The following is a 23,260-nucleotide window of genomic DNA, read 5'->3' as shown; positions in this document are numbered from 1 at the left end:
CTATAAAGGCTAATTCATGTGCTGGCAGCCTGGCACCCTTTACAATATATCTATCATTAAGGGGACAGGGACTAAAAATGACTAAAAAAGTAAATTGGTTTTGACCTTTTTTTTTTGCTTACAGCATTTGTCCTCTTAATTGTAAAGTCAAATGGCTGAATGAGCAGTGAAAAATTAAAAATCTTTTTTATCCCACTCCAAAATTTGGGAATAATTCATGGTCACTGCTGGTCTCAGAAATATGTAACATGGAACTATGTAACATGGCAGCCACACCTCAGAACACAGGCATCATGTGGTTCCTTAGCCTGCTGTCAAGTGAATGGTGGTTGTATTAAAATCAAGGCCCATTGCTCTTGATGGTTGTGTGCCTAAAGGGAAATATGCTATTGCTGAATGCAGAAAAACTTTCATTAAAGGAGAACTAAACCCTAAAAATGAACATGGCTAAAATACCATATTTTAAATAATGGACTTATTGCACCAGCCTAAAGTTTCAGCTTCTCAATAGCAGCAATGATCCAGGACTTCAAACTTGTCACAGGGGGTCACCATATTGAAAAATGTGTCTGCAACACTCACATGCTCAGTGGGCTTTGAGCAGCTGTTGAGAAGCTAAGCTTAGGGGTCGTCACAAATGATCAAGCAGAAAATAAGGTTGGCATGTAATAGAAGCTGATGCTACAGGGCTGATTATTACATTCTGAAGCTAGTTGCACTGGTTTCTGTGCTGCCATGTAGTAATTGTCCGTATTAATTACTGATCAGCCTCATCTGTGCTGACAGCAGCACAGAGCATGTGCAGTGATTTAGTAGAAAAGAAGATGTGGAGCTACTGGGGCACATTTGGAGACACAGATCTTTACTGCTAAAGGGCTGCGGTTGCCTTTGGGCTGGTAAAGAAGCCCAAAACATAATGTACAATATTTCTAGCCTACTTCTTCAGTTAAGATTTAGTTCTCCTTTAAGAGCTATTATCCTTTGCTAGCTCTTGTTCTTTGTATGAAAATGCTACCTATTTGACCACAGTTGCAGGGACTCTGCATGTAAAAGGATCACACATTGCAGGTACAGCTAAGCAAAACCCTGCACAGTGAATTTTGCAGCTGTTGCGGTTTAATCCACAATTACCAGAATGCTTTGGGGTAGTAATGTAAGTGTTGTTATGGCCTGGAGCTGTGTGAACTGTTGTTTTTCAGCAACTGGGTGAAATGGCTTTTCATTCGCAGTTTGACCTTCAGCAATAGTAGACAGAATGGCGGTAGACAGCAGCAAGAAATAAGTATTGTTTTGCAAACTGTTTTCCTGCATCCATTACCACCTTGTTTATTTCAAGCATAGGACGTTTATAACCATATCTGTACTTGCTATGCTCTTTTTTCACGTTACTGTACTGTAAAATACTGTCCCTTTCAGGTGCAAGTAGGGTTACCACCTGGCCGGTATTTTACCGATGATCCCAATGTTATTAATAGGGAAAAAAGATAAATAGATAGGAAGGCCGGTATTTTTTTCCTGGAAAAGGTGGCAACCCTAGGTGCAAGGCTACTTGTATCTTAAACCACAGATAAATGTGCCTAGTTGTGAATGTCACTTAAAATATTCTTAGAAGTTTCTGTTTCTTTGCTTTCACCAGCCATTAGGGTGCCCAGTTAAATATATCCCTGGCCTCTTTATAAAAGGTGTCAGGCTATGTATATCCCTCCAGCTCAGTATCAGGATTGCTAATGATGTGCATGCTAGCCTTTTTGGTGCCAGACTCTGTGTACTAATCCTTATGGGTACAGTAGGATACAAGGTCCTTTATGTCTATCCTGTAAGATATTTTGAGGATCCAGACACCGTTCCAAGTCAGTGTCTAGACCTCCCCTTGAATGCATAACACAGTGGGCATAGCTGCATGGGATTCACTACAACCCCATAGCATGCATATTTCATTAGCTCCTTGCATTAAAGATTATATTGCAGGGTCGAAACTAGGGGTAGGCAGAGTAGGCACGTGCCTAGGGCGCAAAGCTGGGGGGGGTGCCAGGCACGTACCTTCTCTGTCGCCTACCCCCAGTCCGGTCCCCTCTCTCTCCGACTCTCTGTGCTGTTTTTTTGCACTTCTTCGCATGCGTGCGAGCGCCAATACATGCATGCACATGCGAGTCCCAAATCAAGCATGCACATGCTAAGCCGACGCTGCGACCACCCAGGTTGCCTAGGGCGCCTGGACGGCCTCTATTATATTGTCTATGTACAAATACAACCAGAAATACAAAAAAAACTTGTGCATGATCCTAGCAATATGTAAACACCAATGTGCCTGTTTAACATGTTATGATGAATTGCAAGCATGGAAACCTGGGAACCTTGAAATTGCCACCAGCAGTATTTCCAGTATTCCTCCTAATGAGCTGCAGTCATGGACACAACTTATTTGCACCCAGAGAATTCTTTGCTAATGGTGTCATTGTGTGTACAAATATGCTGGATGCATTCTATCTGATTCTATCTTGTTGTGTAATCCTTGCTTAAATTAAATTATTGTAATATGAGCCATGTTTGTTATAAATGAGCCATGTTTGTGCCTGTTTAACATGTTATGATGAATTGCAAGCATGGAAACCTGGGAACCTTGAAATTGCCACTAGCAGTATTTCCAGTATTCCTCCTAATGAGCTGCAGTCATGGACACAACTTATTTGCACCCAGAGAATTCTTTGCTAATGGTGTCATTGTGTGTACAAATATGCTGGATGCATTCTATCTGATTCTATCTTGTTGTGTAATCCTTGCTTAAATTAAATTATTGTAATATGAGCCATGTTTGTTATAAATTAATTTAAAGTGCAGTGTAACTGGCTGGCACTTTATATATTATATCTGTTCCATTTTGGCAAAAAAATCATGAAACCACATTGGAGTCAGTGGGTGTTTTTTTTTTTGCACAATATGTGGTGGTCAATATGAATCTTTCAATCGCTTAAATTGATGGAGAATTCTCAACATTTCTCAATACTATTGAAGTTGCCATTAGAGTCAATCTAACTCAATCCCTTGTTGGGCACTTTCACACTTTTTATGGAACCAAAAGGGCCAAGAAACTCTTTGCAACATTTCTCAGATAAGAGATAAAGGGGTATATTTATCAAATAGTGAAGTCAGAGCTTGCCTTTGTCCGTGAGATGTCCCGTCGCTATTTGTTAATTTATTTTGGAAGCGTATTTATTACTCCGTAAAAGTGAGAGCTCCTTCTTTCATTGAATATGCCTGCAAAAATCCCATAGAAATTATGTGGCAGAATTTCACAGACTGTCGCAAGTTCCAGTTTCACTCTTTGGTGAGAAAAATCAAAAAGAATTGTGCAATTCTGTTGAATCTGCTACTTATTGAATCTAGAACACATGAATCAACCATAAGAACATAACTGTTGTTATTGGCTAAAAAAACAACAGTGCTGTGGCTTCCAGAAAATGCCCACTGAAGACAATAGAGGCCACATTGGATTATTTTGGGAATTTTTATATTGATATTTTAGGTATCCGAAATTCTCAAGAACCACCATAGACCTTCAATCCACCAAGTTGATATTTTAACCGTTTGTTAATGGAGAAACCACTTCAGACAATATATAGGTTGCAGGCCTGGACTGGCGATATGTGGGTTCTGGCCAATGCCAGAGGGGCTGCTGGAAGATGCCATAGAAAGTCACTATTTAGTGGGCTGGTATGGGCTGTTTGGGCCTCTCTGTAATTGGAATACCAGGGACTATTTTGATTCCAAGTCCAGACCTGATTGTTGTGCATCTTATGTTTAAAAGGCACACCTAAAAGAGCACATAGTGGCTCCAGTCCTACCCTGCATTATGCTGTGTATGCTCTATTGGAGGAGAGGTAAGGTTACATTAAATCCATATAGACTTGATGGTAGTTATATGTGCTTTATTTTAGAATTTCGTGAATTTGAGCCCATGTAACAACGTATGTGTTGTACTACAATTCCCAGAATCCCAAAACAACCAGTGGGTGTTGTGAGGTGCAGGAAGTTGAATTTCAGCAGCAGCTGGAGAGCTACAATTGAAATTGCTTTCTACATACAGAGCAGCTGATACATTCCCTCCCCCATTGACCACATAGCACCAACACCCAACCATCTCATTGTTCAGATCATTAAAGCATTTCTGTCGTTGCAGATGTGTAATTAACACCCGCATGAGAGCACAACAATACACCACTTGTTTAATTTTCTGAACTGTGTTTTTCTTACTTTTAGAGCTATATAGCCAATATGGCCAGTGAGATCAGTTTTCTTACTTAGCCATAAACATGTTCATCATTTTTCTTGAACTAGTGACATGAATATATTTCCAAGTGTACCATTCTCTGTATCCTATTTACTAGCCAAAGTATATTCATCTAAGTTTTGAGCTAAGCAATATGGATAACAAATACTTGGTTAGATTTAAAGGCAATATATAGGGCAATGTATATCTATTAAATAATAAAAATTATTTATATATATATATATATATATTTTTTTTTTAATGAAAGTGTTTTTGTGAATTCTGCATACATTTCTTGTATATATTTGGAAGGCGTGGATGCCACAATCCAATCACCTATTATGTATACATATTGTTTTTGCCACACAATGAAACACACTGCAACTTTATACGGTCATTCATTAAGTGGGCTTCACATAGCCAAGTGTGTGAATATCGAAACACATAAAACGCCTTTTTTTAGGTTATCTAGTGGGGCAACCCCAGGCCAGCAAATTGGGGTAGATAAGTAATGAATGAGGGAGGGGTTTTCTCAGCTGCTTACTATGAGAAGAGATAAGGGGCGGGATCAGACAGCTGTCAGGAATAAAAGGAAAGAGAAAACAATGGAATGATTGTGAGCACAAGAGAGAGACAAACCAGAACGCAATCAAAAGAGTGGAAGTAACTGGGGAATAAAGTAAGAACTGAACTTTCACTGGTAGCAAGTATTTATAATACCAATCCATGTGAAACCTTTCATTTTATACATGGCCCTGACTCATGGGCAATTTAAACATATTTGTTCCCCCAGATTTTGTTGTTGATATGATAATAATCCTAAAGACAAATATTGTGACCGAGCCAATTTTAACTTCAGAGTGAGAAATTACCAAATTTGAATTAACTGCTACAAATTTTGTGCGAGTTGAGTTGCAGCCTCATCCCCTTAAATGAGAAATAAAATCCAGAAAAGAATATGCATAGAAATTACATATTTTATATACTGAGCTTACTGTACCATGCCAGATGTTCAGCAGTCATATAAACAGCAATGATATATGCCTTTTAAAGTGTCCACAGCCGCCTCCCATGTTGAATCTTATCCGAACATCAAAGGGCCAGCAGCACTGGACATACACATGCAATTGTACACTAGGCATTCCTATTGCTACTGCTGCCCTGGTAGTAACTCTTTGGTTTCCACTGCATGTAGCATCAATAGCTGTAACAGACTGATTCTAAACAAATGACATGTTAATAATGCCCTTTTAATACGGCACAGTGTAAGTGACATAATCCTCAATAACGATTTACATAAAATGAGAATAAGCAACTGTTTTTGTTTGACACATTGGGTGTAATTGTGGAGGATGCAATTCTGCTGTAATAATGGTGACATATTCGAAACAGGATTTGCACCTGAAAATTGCACCTCAATACATTTGTAAATAAGCCTCATGGTGTTTAATTTTAGGCACATTTTTTAAGCAAAACATTATACACTTTAAGCTTTAGTTTTCTTTTAGACCCAGACATGATATCAACATGACTGATTTCTTAGCATCTAATACAGATTCATGCTGCAAATAGAACATGTTTGTAAGGGCCATAGATAAGCCATGCTCATGTTTAGGAGATTCTGTGCTGCACACTATACCTAGTCACACTATATACAGGATGATGGGACACTATACATAGGGTGCACTACTATATTACATTAAAGGAGTTGTTCACCTTTGTGTTCTGATGTTCTGAGACAATTTGCAATTGGTTTTAATTTATTTGTGGATTTTGAGTTATACAGCTTTTTATTTAGCAGCTCTCCAGTTTGCAATTGCAGAAATCTGGTTGCTAGGGTTCAAATTACCCTAGCAACTATTCATTGATTTGAATAAGAGAATGGAAAATAATCAAGGGAGGGCATGAATAGAAAGATGAATAATACAAAGTAATAACTATACATTTACAAGGCATTTGATTTTTAGATGGGGGTAGTGACCCCCATTTGAAAGCTGGCAATAGTCAGAAAAAGAAGGCAAATAATTCCAAAACGATAAAAAGAAATTAATAATCAAGAACAATTGAAAAGTTGCTTATAATAAGCCATTCTATAACATACCAAAAGTTGACTTAAACTCCTTTAATGCCTTGCTGAAATTGACTTAAAAGATCTAAAAAAAACTTTTTGTCATGGTATTTTGAGTCATTTTGAGTATTAAGGCTATTACACTTGAGCATTTTGGCGTTCATTCAGTCTGCATTTGACGCTTTGATGCACCTGTGTCAGTACAGGCCAATAAGGAAGAATAGGCTGTGTTTCATCCTGTGCTGCCCTGTGTTGGAATGCAGGAGATATACAATCGCCAGAGAATGCAGGGTGAAACCCTAATATGTAAGAGCCCTTCAGCAAAAGCCGCATAAAGCTGTTTCCTGTGTGTAAATGCAGATAGAAAATCAGCTGATCCGCTCCATGCTGTAACTGCACTGACAGGCACAGTGTCAGCCTATGTATATAAACATGGAAAATATTTTGTTGTTGATTCCGTTTGCTCTTTATAATCCCCTCTGTACACAGGTCGATGTAGTGGCTGTCAGTACAGATACAGGAATGAGAGGATGGGAGCAGATCATATGTTTAAAGGAACAGTAACACCAAAAAATACAAGTGTTTTAAAGTAATTAAAATGTAATGTACTGTTGTCCTGCATTGGTAAAAGTTATGTGTTTGCTTTAAAAAGACTACTATAGTTTATATAAACAAGCTGCCGTGTAGCCATGGGGGCAGCCATTTAAGCTGAAAAAGGCGAAAAGGCACAGGATACAATAGTATTCTACACAGTGCATCTGTTATCTGCTATGTAACCTGAGCCTTGAATGGCTGCTCCCATGGCTACACAGCATCGTGTTTATATAAACTATAGTAGTGTTACTGAAGTAAACACACCAATGCAGGAAACAGTACATTATTTGCTTGAAAACACTTTTTTGATTTTTTGGTGTTACTATTCCTTTAAAGGTTTTTAAATGGGGGAGCACTATGATTTGCAAAAACTCTCTAAGGCTTTTTAGCCACAGCTGTATTTGTATGAACATGTATTTGCTGTGCAGAGCAGTTTTATTGTTCCAATTGCGCAGCAATTCTAGTCTTTGTTAATTTCATTCTGCCCTGTGGGTCTGTTCTCACAGGATCAGAGACAAATGACAGTAATAGTTGATGAGCTCTAATTCTGCATTCAGTGTTCATGTCTACTCTTGTGGCACTTGTTTTGCCATGTGCTGAAACATATAACACTACAGAGTATGGAAAACATGGTATAACTGCAAGGGTCCTATGGCTTTATCTTAAAGGGGTGGTTCTCCTTTAAAGTAACTTTTATTATGTTATAGAACTGCAAATTCTAAGCAACTTTTCAATTGGTTTTCATTATTTATTTTTTTATAGTTTTATAGTTATTTGTCTTTTTCTTCTGATTCTTTGCAGCTTTTAAATGGGCGTCGCTGACTCCCTTCTAAAAAACAAAACAAATGCTCTGTAAGGCTACAAATGTATTGTTATTGCTACTTTTTATTACTGATCCTTCTTCAGACTCTCGCCTATTCATATTCCAGTCTCTTATTCAAATCAATGCATGGTTTCTAGGGTAATTTGGACCCTAGTTACCAGATTGCTTAAAATGCAATTTGAAGAGCCGCTGAATAATAAGCTAAATAACTCAAAAACCTTCAATAATAAAAAATGAAAACAAATTGCAAATTATTTCAGAATGTCACTCTCTATGTCATACTGAAAGTTACCTCAAAGGTGAACAACCCCTTTAAGGATAATGGCACACTGTGGGGGCTATTTATCATGCTGTGTAAAAAGTGGAGTGAAAAATTACCGGTGATGTTGCTCATAGCAACCAATGAGATTTTTGTTTTCTAACTGTTGAATTCTAATTGCTGATTGGTTGCTCTGGGCAACATCACTTGTAATGTTTCACTCCACTTTTTACACAGCATGATAAATAAGCTCCTGTGTGTTTGCTCCATCATCAGAAAAACATTGGTGAAGAAAATGTTAACAGTGCACAATTCCTCCCTTGGTGTATAGTAACTGACATGAAATGAATATATCTGCCACTACACACACAGGATCATTGGCTATAAAATGTACACTTGAGCGTGTGTGCTTCACCCTGTGTGAGCAGTGACACACAGATGTCATTCACTGTACATGGAATAGCATTGGTGACAGAGCCTTAGAATGGATGTATATTTTGTTTATACAGTGAAAGCATTAGTCCAGACCTGTACTTCTGCTCGCTCTTAGACAGCACTGTTGACCTTCTCTTGTTCCTGTCATTTACAATGTTTTACTGGTTTCTGGGAGGAAAGCAGCACAGCTGACTAAGTGCACACACATTCTCCTGACAGATGGATCTATGCAAGCAGCTGATGAAAGGAACTTCTAAAAGACACAGTTTTTCTTTGACTGATTTAACATGAAGCCCCTTGTGTCTTGTAGGCCTTGCTCCATCTTGCTTTGTCCCCTCATCTTACTATTCCCTTGTGTGTATCTGTGTCTGCAAGTATGCATGGGCACATAACATCAGCAGATGCAGTTCTGCCTGGCTTGGACACATATCCTTTGCCCTGGCTCTGTTGACAACAATAGCAAATAACACATGACATAGGAGTCTGCAACAAGTGCTAAATGCTGTATAGGTTTTACCGTTTGTATTTTACATACCTTACTGCAAAAATATTTTTTTAAGTTGTAGTAACCGTGTCTTTGCCAATTTAACTACATCTTTCAGAATTTTACTTGATTAACACCACCAAAAGGAACTGAAGTTAGGTATTCATCAATATGATGTTCATTTATACCAATTTTATGTCATTATTCTTTCTTAAAGAGGTTGTTTGCCTTTAAATTCACTTTTAAGTATGATGTAGTGATTGATATTCTAAGACAATTTTTAATTGTTTTTATTTTTTATTGTTTGTAGATTTTGAGGTATTTGAGGTGTCAATAAATATATAACAGTGCTAAAAGAGGATGTTCACCACTGGATTATCTTTGAGTTGGAAGCCATAAAGCAGATGGTTTGAGAGGCGCTAGGTCATTATTGTGTTATCCTTGTGTTTAGGAACACTCATAGTTATCTTTTATTCTAACACGCGCAGGCTATTGTCTGGGTCAATGGGCCCAGGCCCGGATTTGTGGAAAGGCCATCTAGGCATAGGGCAGCAGGATTTTAGGGGTGCGGCATGCTGCCCAACCACATCCACGTTGGTTTAAAAACACTGGGGATGCGCTGGAGGTACAATCATTTTTTAAATTTCCTGTGCGCCAATCCCCATTGCTCCTGTCCAGATGATGAAAAGTTGCACAAATAAAGGGGAGGGGCCTAGGGGCACCCACTATGTAAATCTGGCCCTGAATGGGCCTAGAGACCACATTATAGTTCAATAAATCTTAACAAAATATTTAAACTATTTTTAAAACATTAAAGGGGTGGTTCACCTTTAAGGTAACTTTTATTATGTTATAGAATGGCCAATTCTAAGCAACTTTTCAATTGGTTTTCGTTATTTCTTTTTTATAGTTTTATAGCTATTTGCCTTTTTTCTTCTGACTCTTTGCAGGTTTCCAATGGGCGTTGCTGACTCCATTCTAAAAAACAAATGCTCCGTAAGGCTACAAATGTATTGTTATTTTAACTTATTATTACTGATCCTTCTATTCAGGCCTCTCCTATTCGTATTCCAGTCTCTTATTCAAATCAATGCATGGTTGCTAGGGTAATTTAGTTATCAGATTGCTTAATATGCATATTGAAGAGCTGCTTAATAAAAAGCTAAATAACTCAAAAATCTTTAAAAATAAAAACAAATTGCCCCAGAATATCACTCTCTACATCATACTAAAAGTTATCTCAATGGTGAACAACCTCGTTAAAAATAGATACATTGAATGACCAGTTGGCCATATGATGTTAAAATTGTATGATCCAAATTATACTAAAACCTGATTATGAGGAGAACTTCCATCTTAGCATATATATTTCTGGAAGTAACTGTGTTTAGCAGACGAGGAAGTTGCTCATGGTTTATACTTGCAATGCTCCTGCCCAACACATAAGAAAAGTTTAACTAAAAGCTTAATATTTTACCAGCATAAAAGAAAAGTGTGTCTTTTAGTACATTATGGCCTGTAGCAGTTGCAACTGTAACAAAATCCTTTTTATTTGGAACATGCAGGTTAGCTATCGTTTTCATACAAAGTTTAACTCAAAACATGTTACATGACACTTAAATAAATGACAAGAATAAACGTATATATCTTACAGTCTTATAAACTTATATATCTATAACAATATAATGCATACACAGCCCTCAGTCTTTTTATATGCCAGAATACAGGCCATGCAAGTATAAATTCATGGAAATCTAAATCCTTAAATTTGCTACACACCCAATAAAATCTGTAACTACTAATACATACAATCCCTTCACATATGCTACAGACATATCAAATTATGCATGTGACTGCAACTTATACAAGAAAATGTACAGGTGATCTATTTTACTGGCAATTTCAGCAATTCATTGAAGATAAATGCTAACATAATTACAATAAAATGTCAATCACTTTCTCTAAGCTACTTATCTTCAGAAAGCTGGAATGATTTGAAACCATATTTGAGATTCAATTATGTAGATTGAGCCTATAAAACAGCTGTAAACTGAAAATTAATACACATGCCTACAGCAAACAATGTCATGACCTGTGCAACAGAAAGAATAAACAGATTTTAATTTGCCATATGAACCTATACTACAGGCAACTTTTGCACATAAAAAAACAGAAAATAATAATGGTTTACTCACATCAATGGTGTAAGAAAGGTCCAGGATACATTACAGCCAGGAAATCCTTGTGCTTGTTTTGTAAAAGCCTGCAATGCCTCTGAGTACACAGTCTTCTCTTATTCCATATTGTATATTGGGGATGAGACAGGGAGTGGAACATAGAACTTGCAAATTGCTGTAGTATTCCTAAGCAGAGTGATCCCAAGTTGATACAAATTCTCCAAATTATAACTGTAGATGTTCTATCCTAGGAAGGTACCCCATTGTTTGTTAAGTTCACTAACTCTTTGCTTATTCCTGCTTTACTCTTTCTTTAAATATCTCCACTCACCCTGCAGTTTTAAATAAACATTTTTTCTCTAAATAACTTCCTAAAACATTGATCTTGTTTCTGTCTCTGCCCCTACGGCCTACCCTTCTCACAACAAATTTCTCCCTTTATTCTTCTGTGTCTTTCTGTCCAAGTCCCTTGATGATTCTCACTGTTCCAGCCTCTCCTTTCTCCCACCCACCCCCTAAAGCAAACCCTTATGTCACTCTCTAAGTTCCTAAATGTATTCCCCCTCCTCAGTCTGTGTGTCTCTGACACCCCCTTCTCTCTCACCACCTGCTACCATAACTCATATAGACTCCATGAGCCAGGGAGATATACAGCCCATCACATTTCCTTGATATGGGTAAGTAGGCAGAGATTCCTTCAGGTTGGGGGTAGAGATATTTATTAATAAATACCCACAGGAGGAGTGTGAAAGGAATATGATTACTAGTAAAACTATTACTGGTATAATAAACATATTTACCGCACAACAGTATTTTCCAGAATTGAACATCTATTCTTGGGTATCTAATCGCAAACATGCTATAGCATATATGAAACTAGAAACTTGATGAGTTAACTTTTACATGTGTTTGTTTCTACAGTGGCTCTAAATGCCACACTATGCTGTGATTAGGAGGAATGCTCCCTCTTGTGGACTCTTGTAATGGTAATTTAAACTTTGGAAATGCAACACTGCTGAAAAAGTGTCCAAATGTTCTTAATAAAAGGAAAAATATACCCCCCGAACAATGTAGGTCTCTATAAAAATATATTGTCATAAAACAGCAAATCCTTGATTCATGTAAATAAACAAACTATTTTCACAATATACTTTTCTAGTAGTATGTTCCATTGGATAATCATAAATAGAAAGTTGCCATTATTTGTATTCTTGTAAAACATCACAACAACATTATGCTGAAACCTCAACTGAAAAGTACAAGTGATCACGGGTTAGGTTTTACAATTTGCTGGCTCTTGGAGTTACTGTGAGCAGTTTTAGTACACTGCCAGTTCTATTGTCTCACAGCGACTTCCACAATCCCCCCACCTTGTGGTTCTGGTAAACTTCCTTATGAGATCAGGCTCTGGAAATTGATAATAAACACCCTTAAGAAAGGATAATAGCAGATCATTTTATCATAATCAGGCTAACACTGAAAACAACAGATTGTATTCACCCTACACAAAGGGCCTTTGTTGTACAAGGAGAGATCATCTGCTTTAACCCTCATCGGTGATGTGCATCGTTATATGTTAAATACAGTACATGGTTTCATTAAACCTACGCTTTTGCCGTTTTTTGTCCCTTTCTCCACAACTGTATATATTCTACTCATGAATTGTATATGTAATTCTTATCATTGAATGTGAGATTTAATTATGGTGACATCAGTTGTGGACATATTGAGGTGACTTTTTGATGCCTTTTTATATAAGTACTTATAGCACATATAGCCATGTTTACTTTTTTTTTCCATTATACGTGCTTTGCCTACTTGGCACATGGCACATCCGCTGCCATATTCTGGTGCCATCAATCACTCTGCCTATTGCTCTAGTTAATGTTTTAGAAGACTTTTAAGAAGTATAACAGCTTAGAATTATTTTCACCACCGTGATCACTGGAGGCCTTGCTTTTTATTCTGCACATATGTTTGCATACCAACCATCAACTAGGTTTCCATTCCACTAACTATGTACTCTTGTCATCCAAAGTGACATCACTTCTGGTTTTACGTGTCCCCGGGGAGGAAGGCAACTACTGCGGGTCAGTTTCGGGCATTTAATCATAGCCTGTGTGCACATAAACACAACACAACAAATTGTGCATCTCTTTGTACACACAGAAAGCTAAATTGTGCTTCACATTATTATGTGATTTGTCTCCCCCATGTATACTTTTATATAGATATATATATATTGTACTTTTATGCACTGTAGAGCGCTGCGGCTCCTTAACAGCGCTTTACAAATAAAGTTATACATACTTAATTTTTAGTTACAGATATGTGTCCATGCACCACGAGAGGGACTGTATGCATATAATGTAAAGAAAGATTAACATTTTCATGGATAAGATGCCTTGTGCACACATTAACTGAAATAAAAGCAACTGGGATACTTTTGCTTTTTGCAGCAACAGATACACAATGCCTGTTACCTGATAATTGATAAAGCAAAAATGCCTGTGGTACATCTGTGTATCAGTTCAAAGGCACTTATATAGCATCTGTGTATTATTTCAAAATGATGACTTATGGTTGCCCTTTGATTCTAGCACCTATATTTAGCTTTAAGCATAAATGAGAGTATTGCATCTAACATATAAATGTATATATAATGCATATTGTTTTGCCCAATGCATTTATTTGACATTGGTATGTATTTTTAATACTGCCATTGTAGTATAAGAAGGTGCTCTCATTTCATTGCAAAACAAAGAACAAAAGCGGTCCAAACCTCCCATAGGAAAGGTGATGTATTTACTTCGTAAAAAAAAGATTAACTAGCTGCTACATCATTCTTCTTATGTGACAATAACTGGAAAACTGCACATGAAATATTTTGAGAGCACAATACTTTTACAATTAGTTACACAATTGTTTTATTAATTGAGTGTTCTTTAATGGAGTAGATGTGTGTTGGAGATGACGGACATCATATGTAGTTTGTAGGGAAGTTATATAAATTATACTTCTGTATGCCTCCTGGAGAGAACAACATTTTACAAGTTCGTGATGTACTTTATCTAAACCAATTAAGCTAATATGACAGGATAGAGCTCAAATGCGGCCCACACTGCCAGACCTGCTTGTTTGGTAAATGCGGCAAATAGGCCGATTTGGCCACCAATGTGCTGGGGCCAATGGAGGCCCATCAGATGAAAAATTCATCACTACATCAATATGCATGAATATCTAAGGCAGTGGCCGTTATTAATGTACAATATGCAGTCTCACTGAGATGATCGAAAGAGTTGTACAGTTCTGCATCTTTCTTCAGCCATAAGCGTTTTGTCCAATTGTTACAACCTAGTTAATTGGCCTTCATTATTTAAAATGTATAGTTTTTTAATTATTCGCCTTCTTCTTCTGATTCTTTCCAGCTTTCAAATAGGGTCACTGACCCTCCTAAAATCAAATGCCATGTAAAGCTACATATTTATAGTTATTATTACTTTTTATTACTTATCTTTCTCTTCTTTTATTTTGCTCTTACAAAGTTGTCTCCACTTCATACACCTACTCACCTCTATTTGGATTTTTTAGCAGCTGTCATAATATACAACAATCATAGCTGCTCTTTGCATCCCCTGGGGGAGTATCTGGGTTTCTTTTGAAAAACAAATCAAGCTATCAAACATGACGCCAGCTTGACGCCTAACAACTCCTAGCACAAATAAGTTCCTCTGAATGGAAAAACTGGTCACAGAGGTTGGTATTTCACTACAGTGTAGACACAGAATTTTTGGTTTGAATCAGTACTATCAGGATAATCAAAACAATTACTACTGGAAATATTTGCAGTGGGCCACAAATCCAAGATCCTCAGATCAAGTCAGGCATACTGCTTGTTTTCTTCTGTTTGAAATATGAATGAGTAAAATTTGAAATATGGTTATTTTAAAAATCTATCATCATGGATGAAACTTCCTTCCGCAAAAAATAAATTCCAACAGCAGTATATAAAGGATGCAGTCCTCTTCCCCTGTAGTTCCTCTATACTGTTTGTACTTATGCACCAAACAGAAACACGGCATAAAGTACAAAAAGTATGTTTTCCAGAGATTGATTTTCCCATTATGTCTGTAGCTCTTTTCTGCAGTTTATGTGATCATTTCAAGTATTTTATTAAATGGAAGGATTGGCGTGTACGGAATATGATGTACAGTTTGTAGTCCTTTAAATCTGCAATGGCCAGGTAAGAGGGGAAGAAAGAAGCAGGGCATTAAATATAAGTACAAATCAGATATATAAATCTGTGGGACAGCTGAGATGTGCACTCAGAGAATCACTAGATGTTGTGCGAGTAACATTAGTACAATAACTACTGGGCAGCTGCTGCAGCCATAAGGTCCCTATAGAAATGTTCAGAAGCAGCTGGTCTGTTTGTGTAACAAGAAACTGCATTTGAGGTGTATGAAGTGCAGCTGATGTGTGCGGAGAGTAGAATGGAACATAGATCTTACACTAAGGGGCCCATTTACTAAGGATCAAAGTGAATTTTCGAATTCAAAAACTTCGAATTACGAAGTAATTTTTGGGTACTTCAACCATCGAATAGGCCAAAATTCGATTTGAATTTAAATAACTTCACAAATTCGACCATTCGATGGTATCTGTGGCACAGGTGAGCATGCCTTGGATGCCATGTAAGATGGGTTTAGCACTGCTAAGGGATTCCGATATGCTGGGGACACTTGGTGGTATGTGTAATTCAAGAGAAACAAGCTGATCTACTATGAATATTAAGTAAACAGCTTGAAGTACTTTAACTTTATTTATCTTGTTCAATGGTGCAAAATTGTGCAAGAGCTATAGTTTAGTTTGGAGTCCTTTCACCTTCACTATTCCTGGGGTGGGGCAGTTGAGTTATAGTTGAATAAAGCAGTTCTCTACTTGGAATACAACAGGAGTTAAAATACACTATAAACAATCTATATTTGTATTGGCATGCATGATAGATATCTGGGCTTTCAACATCAACTGTATTTTTACACATAAAAAAAAAAAAAAAGATTTGTCTCTGTACCATGAAAATAAATAATTTACATTTCTGGGTAGTCACATGTGCAACTTAATGTAATTAGACAAAGTTCTCAGACAAAGATAATGCACATTTGGCAGGCAATTAGGGGGTTAATCCGGGTATCGTTTCCAATGAAAACAATGAAACTGACTAGAAATCAGGTATACAGTACATTCCCCTGCTTACATCACCACATTGTTTTCAGCTGACACATTCTTCCTTAGCCATTGAACCTCACATACTGGCACCCAGTACATTTGAATGTTGGAGTTCCCTGTGACTCCCACCATAAGTCACAAGCTTGGCATTTCTATCTGACAACAGCAAGAACTTGCCAGGCAGCATTGTTCTCCGCCCTATGTACCTGGCGTAATGATGACAGAATGAAAGGGGAGTGACAAGGCAATTTATATGTACATGTACAGCTCCACAGATAGCACTCTGCTGCTGGCAAACTTGGAATCAAGCTTTAGGACCTTTTAACAATGGCCGCCAGGGGCCCTGTGAAAGAGCTGCAGGACGGTTCACTGTGTCCACTCTGTGGGTGCTACTTTGAAGATCCAGTGACCACAGAATGTGGCCACAGTTACTGCCGGGGTTGCCTGGTAGCAAAAGCAGGGGGCAAAGCATGCCCAGGAATTCAGCTGATCTGCCCTCAGTGTGGAAGGACAATGGGCTGGAAAGCAGTGACCACTGATGTCCGGCTTGGAGTGACCACGCGCATTGCCCGCAGACTTAACCTCCAAGCTCCACCACCTCGGAAACAGAAGGAGCAGGGGAGGTGAGCGGTTAATGTGGAGAAAGGGAGAGAGGTGAGACAACAAGGGGTGGAAGAGTGGTGGGAGTGTAATGGGTTTGGTGGGAGTTTGTATAGAATAAAAGAAACGTCTAAGGTTTTTTTTTTTTTTTTATTAACTGCGTAACGTGTTTACAAAATTGCTTCCAGACAGTAATATTCATATTCTGGCAACACAGTTTTTATAATTATGCCCATTTGGCGCGGCATTTGTCCTGGGAATGGCACAATATACACAATTTTTATAGGAAAGAGATCTTGGAAATAAATGTACGGTATCCATTACCCCCCTAAACGCCCCCCCCCACACACACAAATAAGCACTTACTTTATTTAAGTAGAGGGGTTTTTTACCTATTAGATTCTGTTGCTCAACGTTATATTGTGCTAGTAAACTCAATGATTTGATTTCATATTTGTAAAATGAAAAACAATTTAAATCGCACAGGTTACATTTTTCTGCTATCCAAAGGCAATAAAGGTTTCTGACAGTCCTTGAATTCTTGACAGCAGCTCAAAGTACACTAAACATATGCAGTGCCACTGGCACTTAAAATTGGGCTAACAAGATCAGAAGATGACAGGTTGTGGTCAATTCTAAAGGCATGGATGATATACTAAAGCAGTGAAAACACAGCATTTTCATAAAAATTATTTTTAAGATGTTTTATCTACTATCAGTATATAATCACAGGTCTATATACAAAAGCAGACCTTGTGACTTATCAAAAAAAGGAGATGGAAGTGTACAAAATGGATCCTCTACACCCATGTCTGACAGTGACCAGAGCATTATTGTCACTGCAGAAAAACTGTGTATTTAGCTGCAGTTTAAGAAACAGCATGGAGTCAGTATATATTTTTTTAACGTTACGCTTGGAATAAACTTTTTCTGTTTTTAAAATATTCTATGAGCTGCAGGAATTGTTTTTTAGTTTTGATGCTGCGCCTTGATTCTGTGGGCTGTATCCTGCTATTTTACGCTTTTTGAGCTATATACAACTTTGTTATGCAACATTAGTGAGTTCCATGAGATTAAGTCAAGATTGTGGATGCAAGTACACAAACACAAATTTGTGCTGTAAATTTCCGTTTTGTTGAGGTAAAGTAGACACTGATTTTGTTCATAAGTCACATGTAAACTACATACGGAATGTCTATGGGTTCAATTATTTAAGTTTAACTTTGAACTGAGCTTGATATTCCATAGGATATATGATCAATATTTAACTATATTGATCAATATTTATCAAATTAACAATTTCATTACTGATTGATCAACAAATGTTGATAAAACAAAAGTTTGATTCAGGGTCATGTTCATTCTTAACTTTCTTGCTCGGTTGCCATTTAGACCATAATATGTTATCCTTTTTGCCTTGTTCACACATAAAACTATACAATAGCTGTAGAGTAACAATTTTTGCAGTGATAAATATCTTATTTCTACATATCTAAGATATGTATATTTTCCAAAAATCCCTGCATATATTATGTCCCAGATGTAGCGCCTCAGCTCTATAACCCCCAAAACCTTCACTTGAGCCAAACGTACATTTCTTGTAAACCAAAATTTCTTATCTCTAGATATATTATTCTGTCTTTGCCACCTGTTGATTCTCTGTCATTATTGTTATGCAATTACTGATAGTTAGTGACTCAGTTGCAGAATTAATTTGAAACCAGACACATTCTGTTGTTGTTAACTCCCAATTTATTAATATGATTGGGTGTTGACCAACTTATGTAATTTGTTATATTATATTGCTTACCTGGAAATTTTTATTCACAACCACTCTAACCAAACTGTGTGTAATTTTACATGATATTGCCTCTACACTTTGTTCCACTCAAAAATCAACATTCAAACTGTTTTTTACAAGCATTATGAGGGCTAGATTAATGGCACAAAGTGTGGCACACTTTTGGGAACACACCATTTTTTTCACACAAGCTTGTTCAGCTGATCTTATGTATAAAAAATGGTAAAAATTTCAAAAAGAAATATACTTTTTTTTACTTTAAACAGACATAACTGGTTCCACAGATTGAAACAATGGTACTCATACAAATCCCTCCTTAGGCTCACAGTGTCATACAGCCACTCAGAGTGTTTCATTGTGAAGTGATTTAACCTTGAACTTGAATTCCATAAAAATTGTGCAGCGCCCACCAAAAGAGCTTTAAGTTCCAAAACCCACCAATTTACAATGGAACAAGGTGAGATTGTATTACATTGCCCTTAAACATAAATGGAGTTAGTAATAAAATACACTAATTTAGCCCAGTGCCTAACATTTGTTTGGAAGCAATTACCTCTACCAACCTAATAGCTGTCAAAATAATTAAAGAACAGTCTGGTTGCTATTAGATACTTATGCAGCACATGTTCATATTTGCAGATATATAAGGCATTAGAAGTTGATAGTCACGCTTCAAGATTTTGTTAATTTAGTTGTGGTTTAGCAAGAGTCACAGGTGTGTTGTGCAAAAATATTCTATAGTAACCAATCAGTTTTACACTTTCAGCACACACAAGGACTCCACTGAAGAGAAGGGATCCACAGACCATCTCAAACTTGTTAACCCATGATCTGTCAAAGCCTTGCAGTGTTGCTCAGTTATGGACCTCATCTGTGGAGAACAGAGAACAGCAGACTTCTTCCACTTCATCATATCAGGGGAGGGCTGACAAATTTCACCCCGGCATGAAAAGATAACACCTCACCACAAAGTATAATATTAGTTAAATTTAATGTACACTTTAACTTATATGTTTTGACCTGCATTAAAGGTTTAAAGATATGGTTCAACAGACCTGTTTGAAATTGGGCCGTTTGGCACCTCTCCCCTGCACCTTATTCTTTAATAATATTTATATCTTTCTATATTATAATGATATATTTTTTTACTTGTTCTTAAAAATTTTTGTGTTGTTTTTGTCTTGTGAAGGTGTATATGAATATCTATATATAACAGTTATTTGGTATACTGATGTAGAGTATCTGTAATCTAAGAATAAATACTTTCTAATATGTAGTTCTTATGAGTATTTAACAATCATGCAAAACATATCTTCCTTAGAGAAACATACATGCCACATAAATAAATGTAAACCTAACCTTTAGAGTTCCAGCTCTGGATAAATTGCAGTTGACAGTACCCCTATAACGAGGGGGGGGGGATTATTGCATTCTGGAAGTTTTAGTTCAACATATAAAGGCCACATGCTGAATATCTGTAATTCCTGCATGGCCCTAGGCTGTTCTTCTTTAAGTCTGTCTGAAATGAAAATGACTTTAAGTACTTCCTTACAGTTAATGACCCTGCTTCTTTGTATAAAATTAATTTGAGTCATCATAATGTTCTATAAAAGGATGGATGGACAGAACATAAACAATATCAGATAATGCATAATGTTTTTCCTTTAGGCTATTAAAATCTGTATTATTAATATAAGGCACTATGTCTTAACCGTGGATCCCCACTTGTTGCTGCACAACAACATCTAACATGCTCTTACCTTAATATTTAATTAAAGGTTTCTGGGAGTTGTAGTCCAGCAACATGCGTGGGCATAAGTTTAAGAAACAAGGCTAATTATTATTGCTAATTATAAAAACAATAATAAGTACATGTATAATATTTTTCAAAAAGAAAAATATGCAGTAGAGACTAAGACCTAAGTACAAAGGGATGATGTACAGCTCACATGTTACTACACTTAATAAGCCTGAATATAGTTCCTGCTCATCTGCATTTTTATGGTTCTTTGCCCTGCAGGTAAAATGCAGAACCTGAAAAACAGTCAGTGGAATGCAAGCCTCATCTATTACATATAAATCTGTCAATATCCTCCCAACAAAAATGTGTAACCATTTGTTAACTCTTTATTGTTCATTTTACCCAGTGTCGGACTGGGATGCGAGGGGCCCACTAGAAAACCTTAGGGCCTACTTTCCAAACTATTATACCTCCTCTCTACACTCAACCTTTTTATTCTACTAGTCTCTTTTCTCTAACTACTATATTCTTTAATTATTAAGCCTCTTTGTTGCCATAAAGAAATAGGGAATGACCATGAAACAGGCCAGATGGTAAGAAGCAAGAGGCCCACTGACACCTGGGCCCATCGGGAGTTTTCCTGGTATCTCGGTGGTCCAGTCTGACACTGATTTTACCATTTGGGTGCTTGCTCATCACCTGCCCTATTTCCCATACCTGAAGTGCATCAATAGCAATAGTGATTGAAAATAGAGAGAACTGGGAGGGCAGGGCAGTCAAGTGGCTGTTGAGATCTTCTGTCTGTTCAATCCACGGTGCAGATGTGCCTCAGGAGGCATGCTGCCATTTCCACAAATCCAGGCCTGGGTACCATTTGTTTTAACTTGTTTTCTGTTGCAAAATACAGCATTGGAAGCATTTTACTTTACCGTTAGTTATATGCCATATTCAATCTCTATCACTGGACCACAATTCCCTTGGCTTTCGAAATCCCTCTTCTCTTGCAAATTCTTAAAATACAGTGCGTGTTCTGCCACGTGAGGCATGCTTGTACTAACATAACTGATTGCCATAAAAGACAATTAAGGCCAATTTTCATTTTTTAATACTGAATTTTTGGAAGGAAAAAAAATTGCCATGAAACCTTCAAAACAAACCATGAGACATTACCTTAAACATAAACAAGTCTGCTTCAGTGGTCCTTTGTGCTCTTAGGGCTACTGCACTCGTGGTAATTTGATTGCCTCTATTTTAATAAAGTGGCATTTACTCCTTAAAGGATACCTTAAAGGAGTAGGATACAATCTGCAATTCTTCTCCAGTTTTACTATGTGTGCTTTCTGAATGATTTCACTTTTTGTTCATCAGCTCTCTGGTTTGGAATTTCAACAGCTATTTACTACAGCTAGTTACTATGGTCCAATTAACCATAGCAACCAGGCAGTGCTTTGAATGAGAGATTGGGATATGAATAGGAGAGGGTCTGCATAGAAAGGACATGTAAAGGATATGTAATAAGGACATGGTAAAAGTAACAATAAATTGTAACGTTACAGAGCAAAAGTCTTTTGGCAATCTGGGTCTCTGAACCCTATTTGAAATCTGGAAAGAGGCTTAAGAAAAAGGCAACTAATATAGAACCATAAAAATATTAAAAAAAAAAAAACATTAAAAAATGAAGACTGGTCAAAAAGTTGCAAAGACCTGGCCATTCTATAACATATTAAAAGTTAACTTAAAGGTGAACTATCACTTTAAATCAGTCCTGCTTGTCCCAAACACTACCCCTTCAATTGAATGGGAAGAACAGGCACTTGGTATCCACTACTATAATTTAAAAATGCATCAGTGCCCAGACTGGGGGTTAATAGCAGTGTTTTAATTTCCAATGCTTTTACCATAGTATGTTTTATATTACAATGCTGCACAATGATGATTTATTGACACATGATCAATAGAGGTGATAACGAAAGAAAAGCATGACATTTCCCCCTCAAAACAACTTTTTGCATAATAAAATAAAATCTAATTCTAATCAACTCTCCAATAAACAATAATTACAAACTTTAATGATTTAAAAAGTTATTAGTAAATGTAATTGCAGTATATATGTATTACTATTTACATTTGCTCTACTCCTGGCTCTGACTCCTAAAACAGTGTTGCCAGCATGCTGACTGAAGCTGATTAAAAGAGGAGAGGAGAACTGACTTATAAAACAAACACTGCTTTACAGCATAAGTATTTTTGTGCTTGGGGTACCAAAAGTTAGGCACCCCAAATGATTGTATTTATTTACCTGAAATCCTAGACCAGTGCTCCTATCAGCAGAAAATTGCACCAGTCTGGGGTTCTTCTGGCAAGCACCACGGAGCGATCCTCTTCTTGCTTCTTCTTTCTTCTCCAAGCTGTGTATGCACAGTAGAGTGAAAATCTGAACTAAAACAAAAAAAATCTGGCTATTTCATTCTACTGAGCATGTGTCTGCCCCAGGACATGAACTTGGTGTATTCCTACTGAAAGGCACTCCTGACTTTGCCTCTTGGGGCATTTTTCCTTGGGTGGGAAAGCCAACTTAGTTTAATTGATTTTCCTCCCCAAGTTCCTTTATAAGTTCCACAATGCCGCATTATACATATACCACAGAGAGGGTTCAAGCAAATAGATAAAATAACTAACGCATTCCTGTGGACGAACCAGGCACCCAAAACTCAGTCTAGCTGCTCTACAATGTCTGACCTCTAAAGGAGGCCTGGCATTGCCAAATTTTCTACTGAACAAT

At 37.2% G+C, this 23,260-nt stretch overlaps 2 protein-coding genes across 3 annotated transcripts in view; one reads left to right on the top strand and one right to left on the bottom strand.

Moving 5' to 3' along the window:
* The window catches only part of ddr1.L (discoidin domain receptor tyrosine kinase 1 L homeolog), a 47,158-nt gene extending 35,549 nt beyond the window's left edge, over positions 1-11,609 (bottom strand). The window contains exon 1 of the mRNA XM_018228764.2: positions 11,126-11,609. The gene's annotated coding sequence lies outside the window, so the exon portion shown is untranslated. The remainder of the gene's footprint in view (positions 1-11,125) is intronic.
* A 3,587-nt stretch (positions 11,610-15,196) lies between these two features.
* LOC121397056 (RING finger protein 39-like) lies at positions 15,197-20,013 on the top strand. 2 transcript variants are annotated; one of them, XR_005963398.1, is made up of 2 exons: positions 15,197-16,990; positions 19,504-20,013. XR_005963398.1 is itself a non-coding variant. In XM_041572907.1 (2 exons), the coding sequence occupies exons 1-2, from the start codon at positions 16,664-16,666 to the stop codon at positions 19,565-19,567; spliced, it is 360 nt and encodes a 119-aa protein (XP_041428841.1). In that variant the 5' UTR covers positions 16,463-16,663; the 3' UTR covers positions 19,568-20,013. The 2 variants fall into 2 exon arrangements, 1 of the variants encoding a protein (XP_041428841.1); XM_041572907.1 differs by having other exon boundaries at positions 16,463-16,959.
* The last annotated feature ends 3,247 nt before the right edge of the window (positions 20,014-23,260 follow it).

The sequence above is a fragment of the Xenopus laevis genome, chromosome 8L (assembly GCF_017654675.1).
Source record: "Xenopus laevis strain J_2021 chromosome 8L, Xenopus_laevis_v10.1, whole genome shotgun sequence".
NCBI lineage: Eukaryota > Metazoa > Chordata > Amphibia > Anura > Pipidae > Xenopus > Xenopus laevis.
This window is presented reverse-complemented; position numbering and strand designations above follow the sequence as displayed.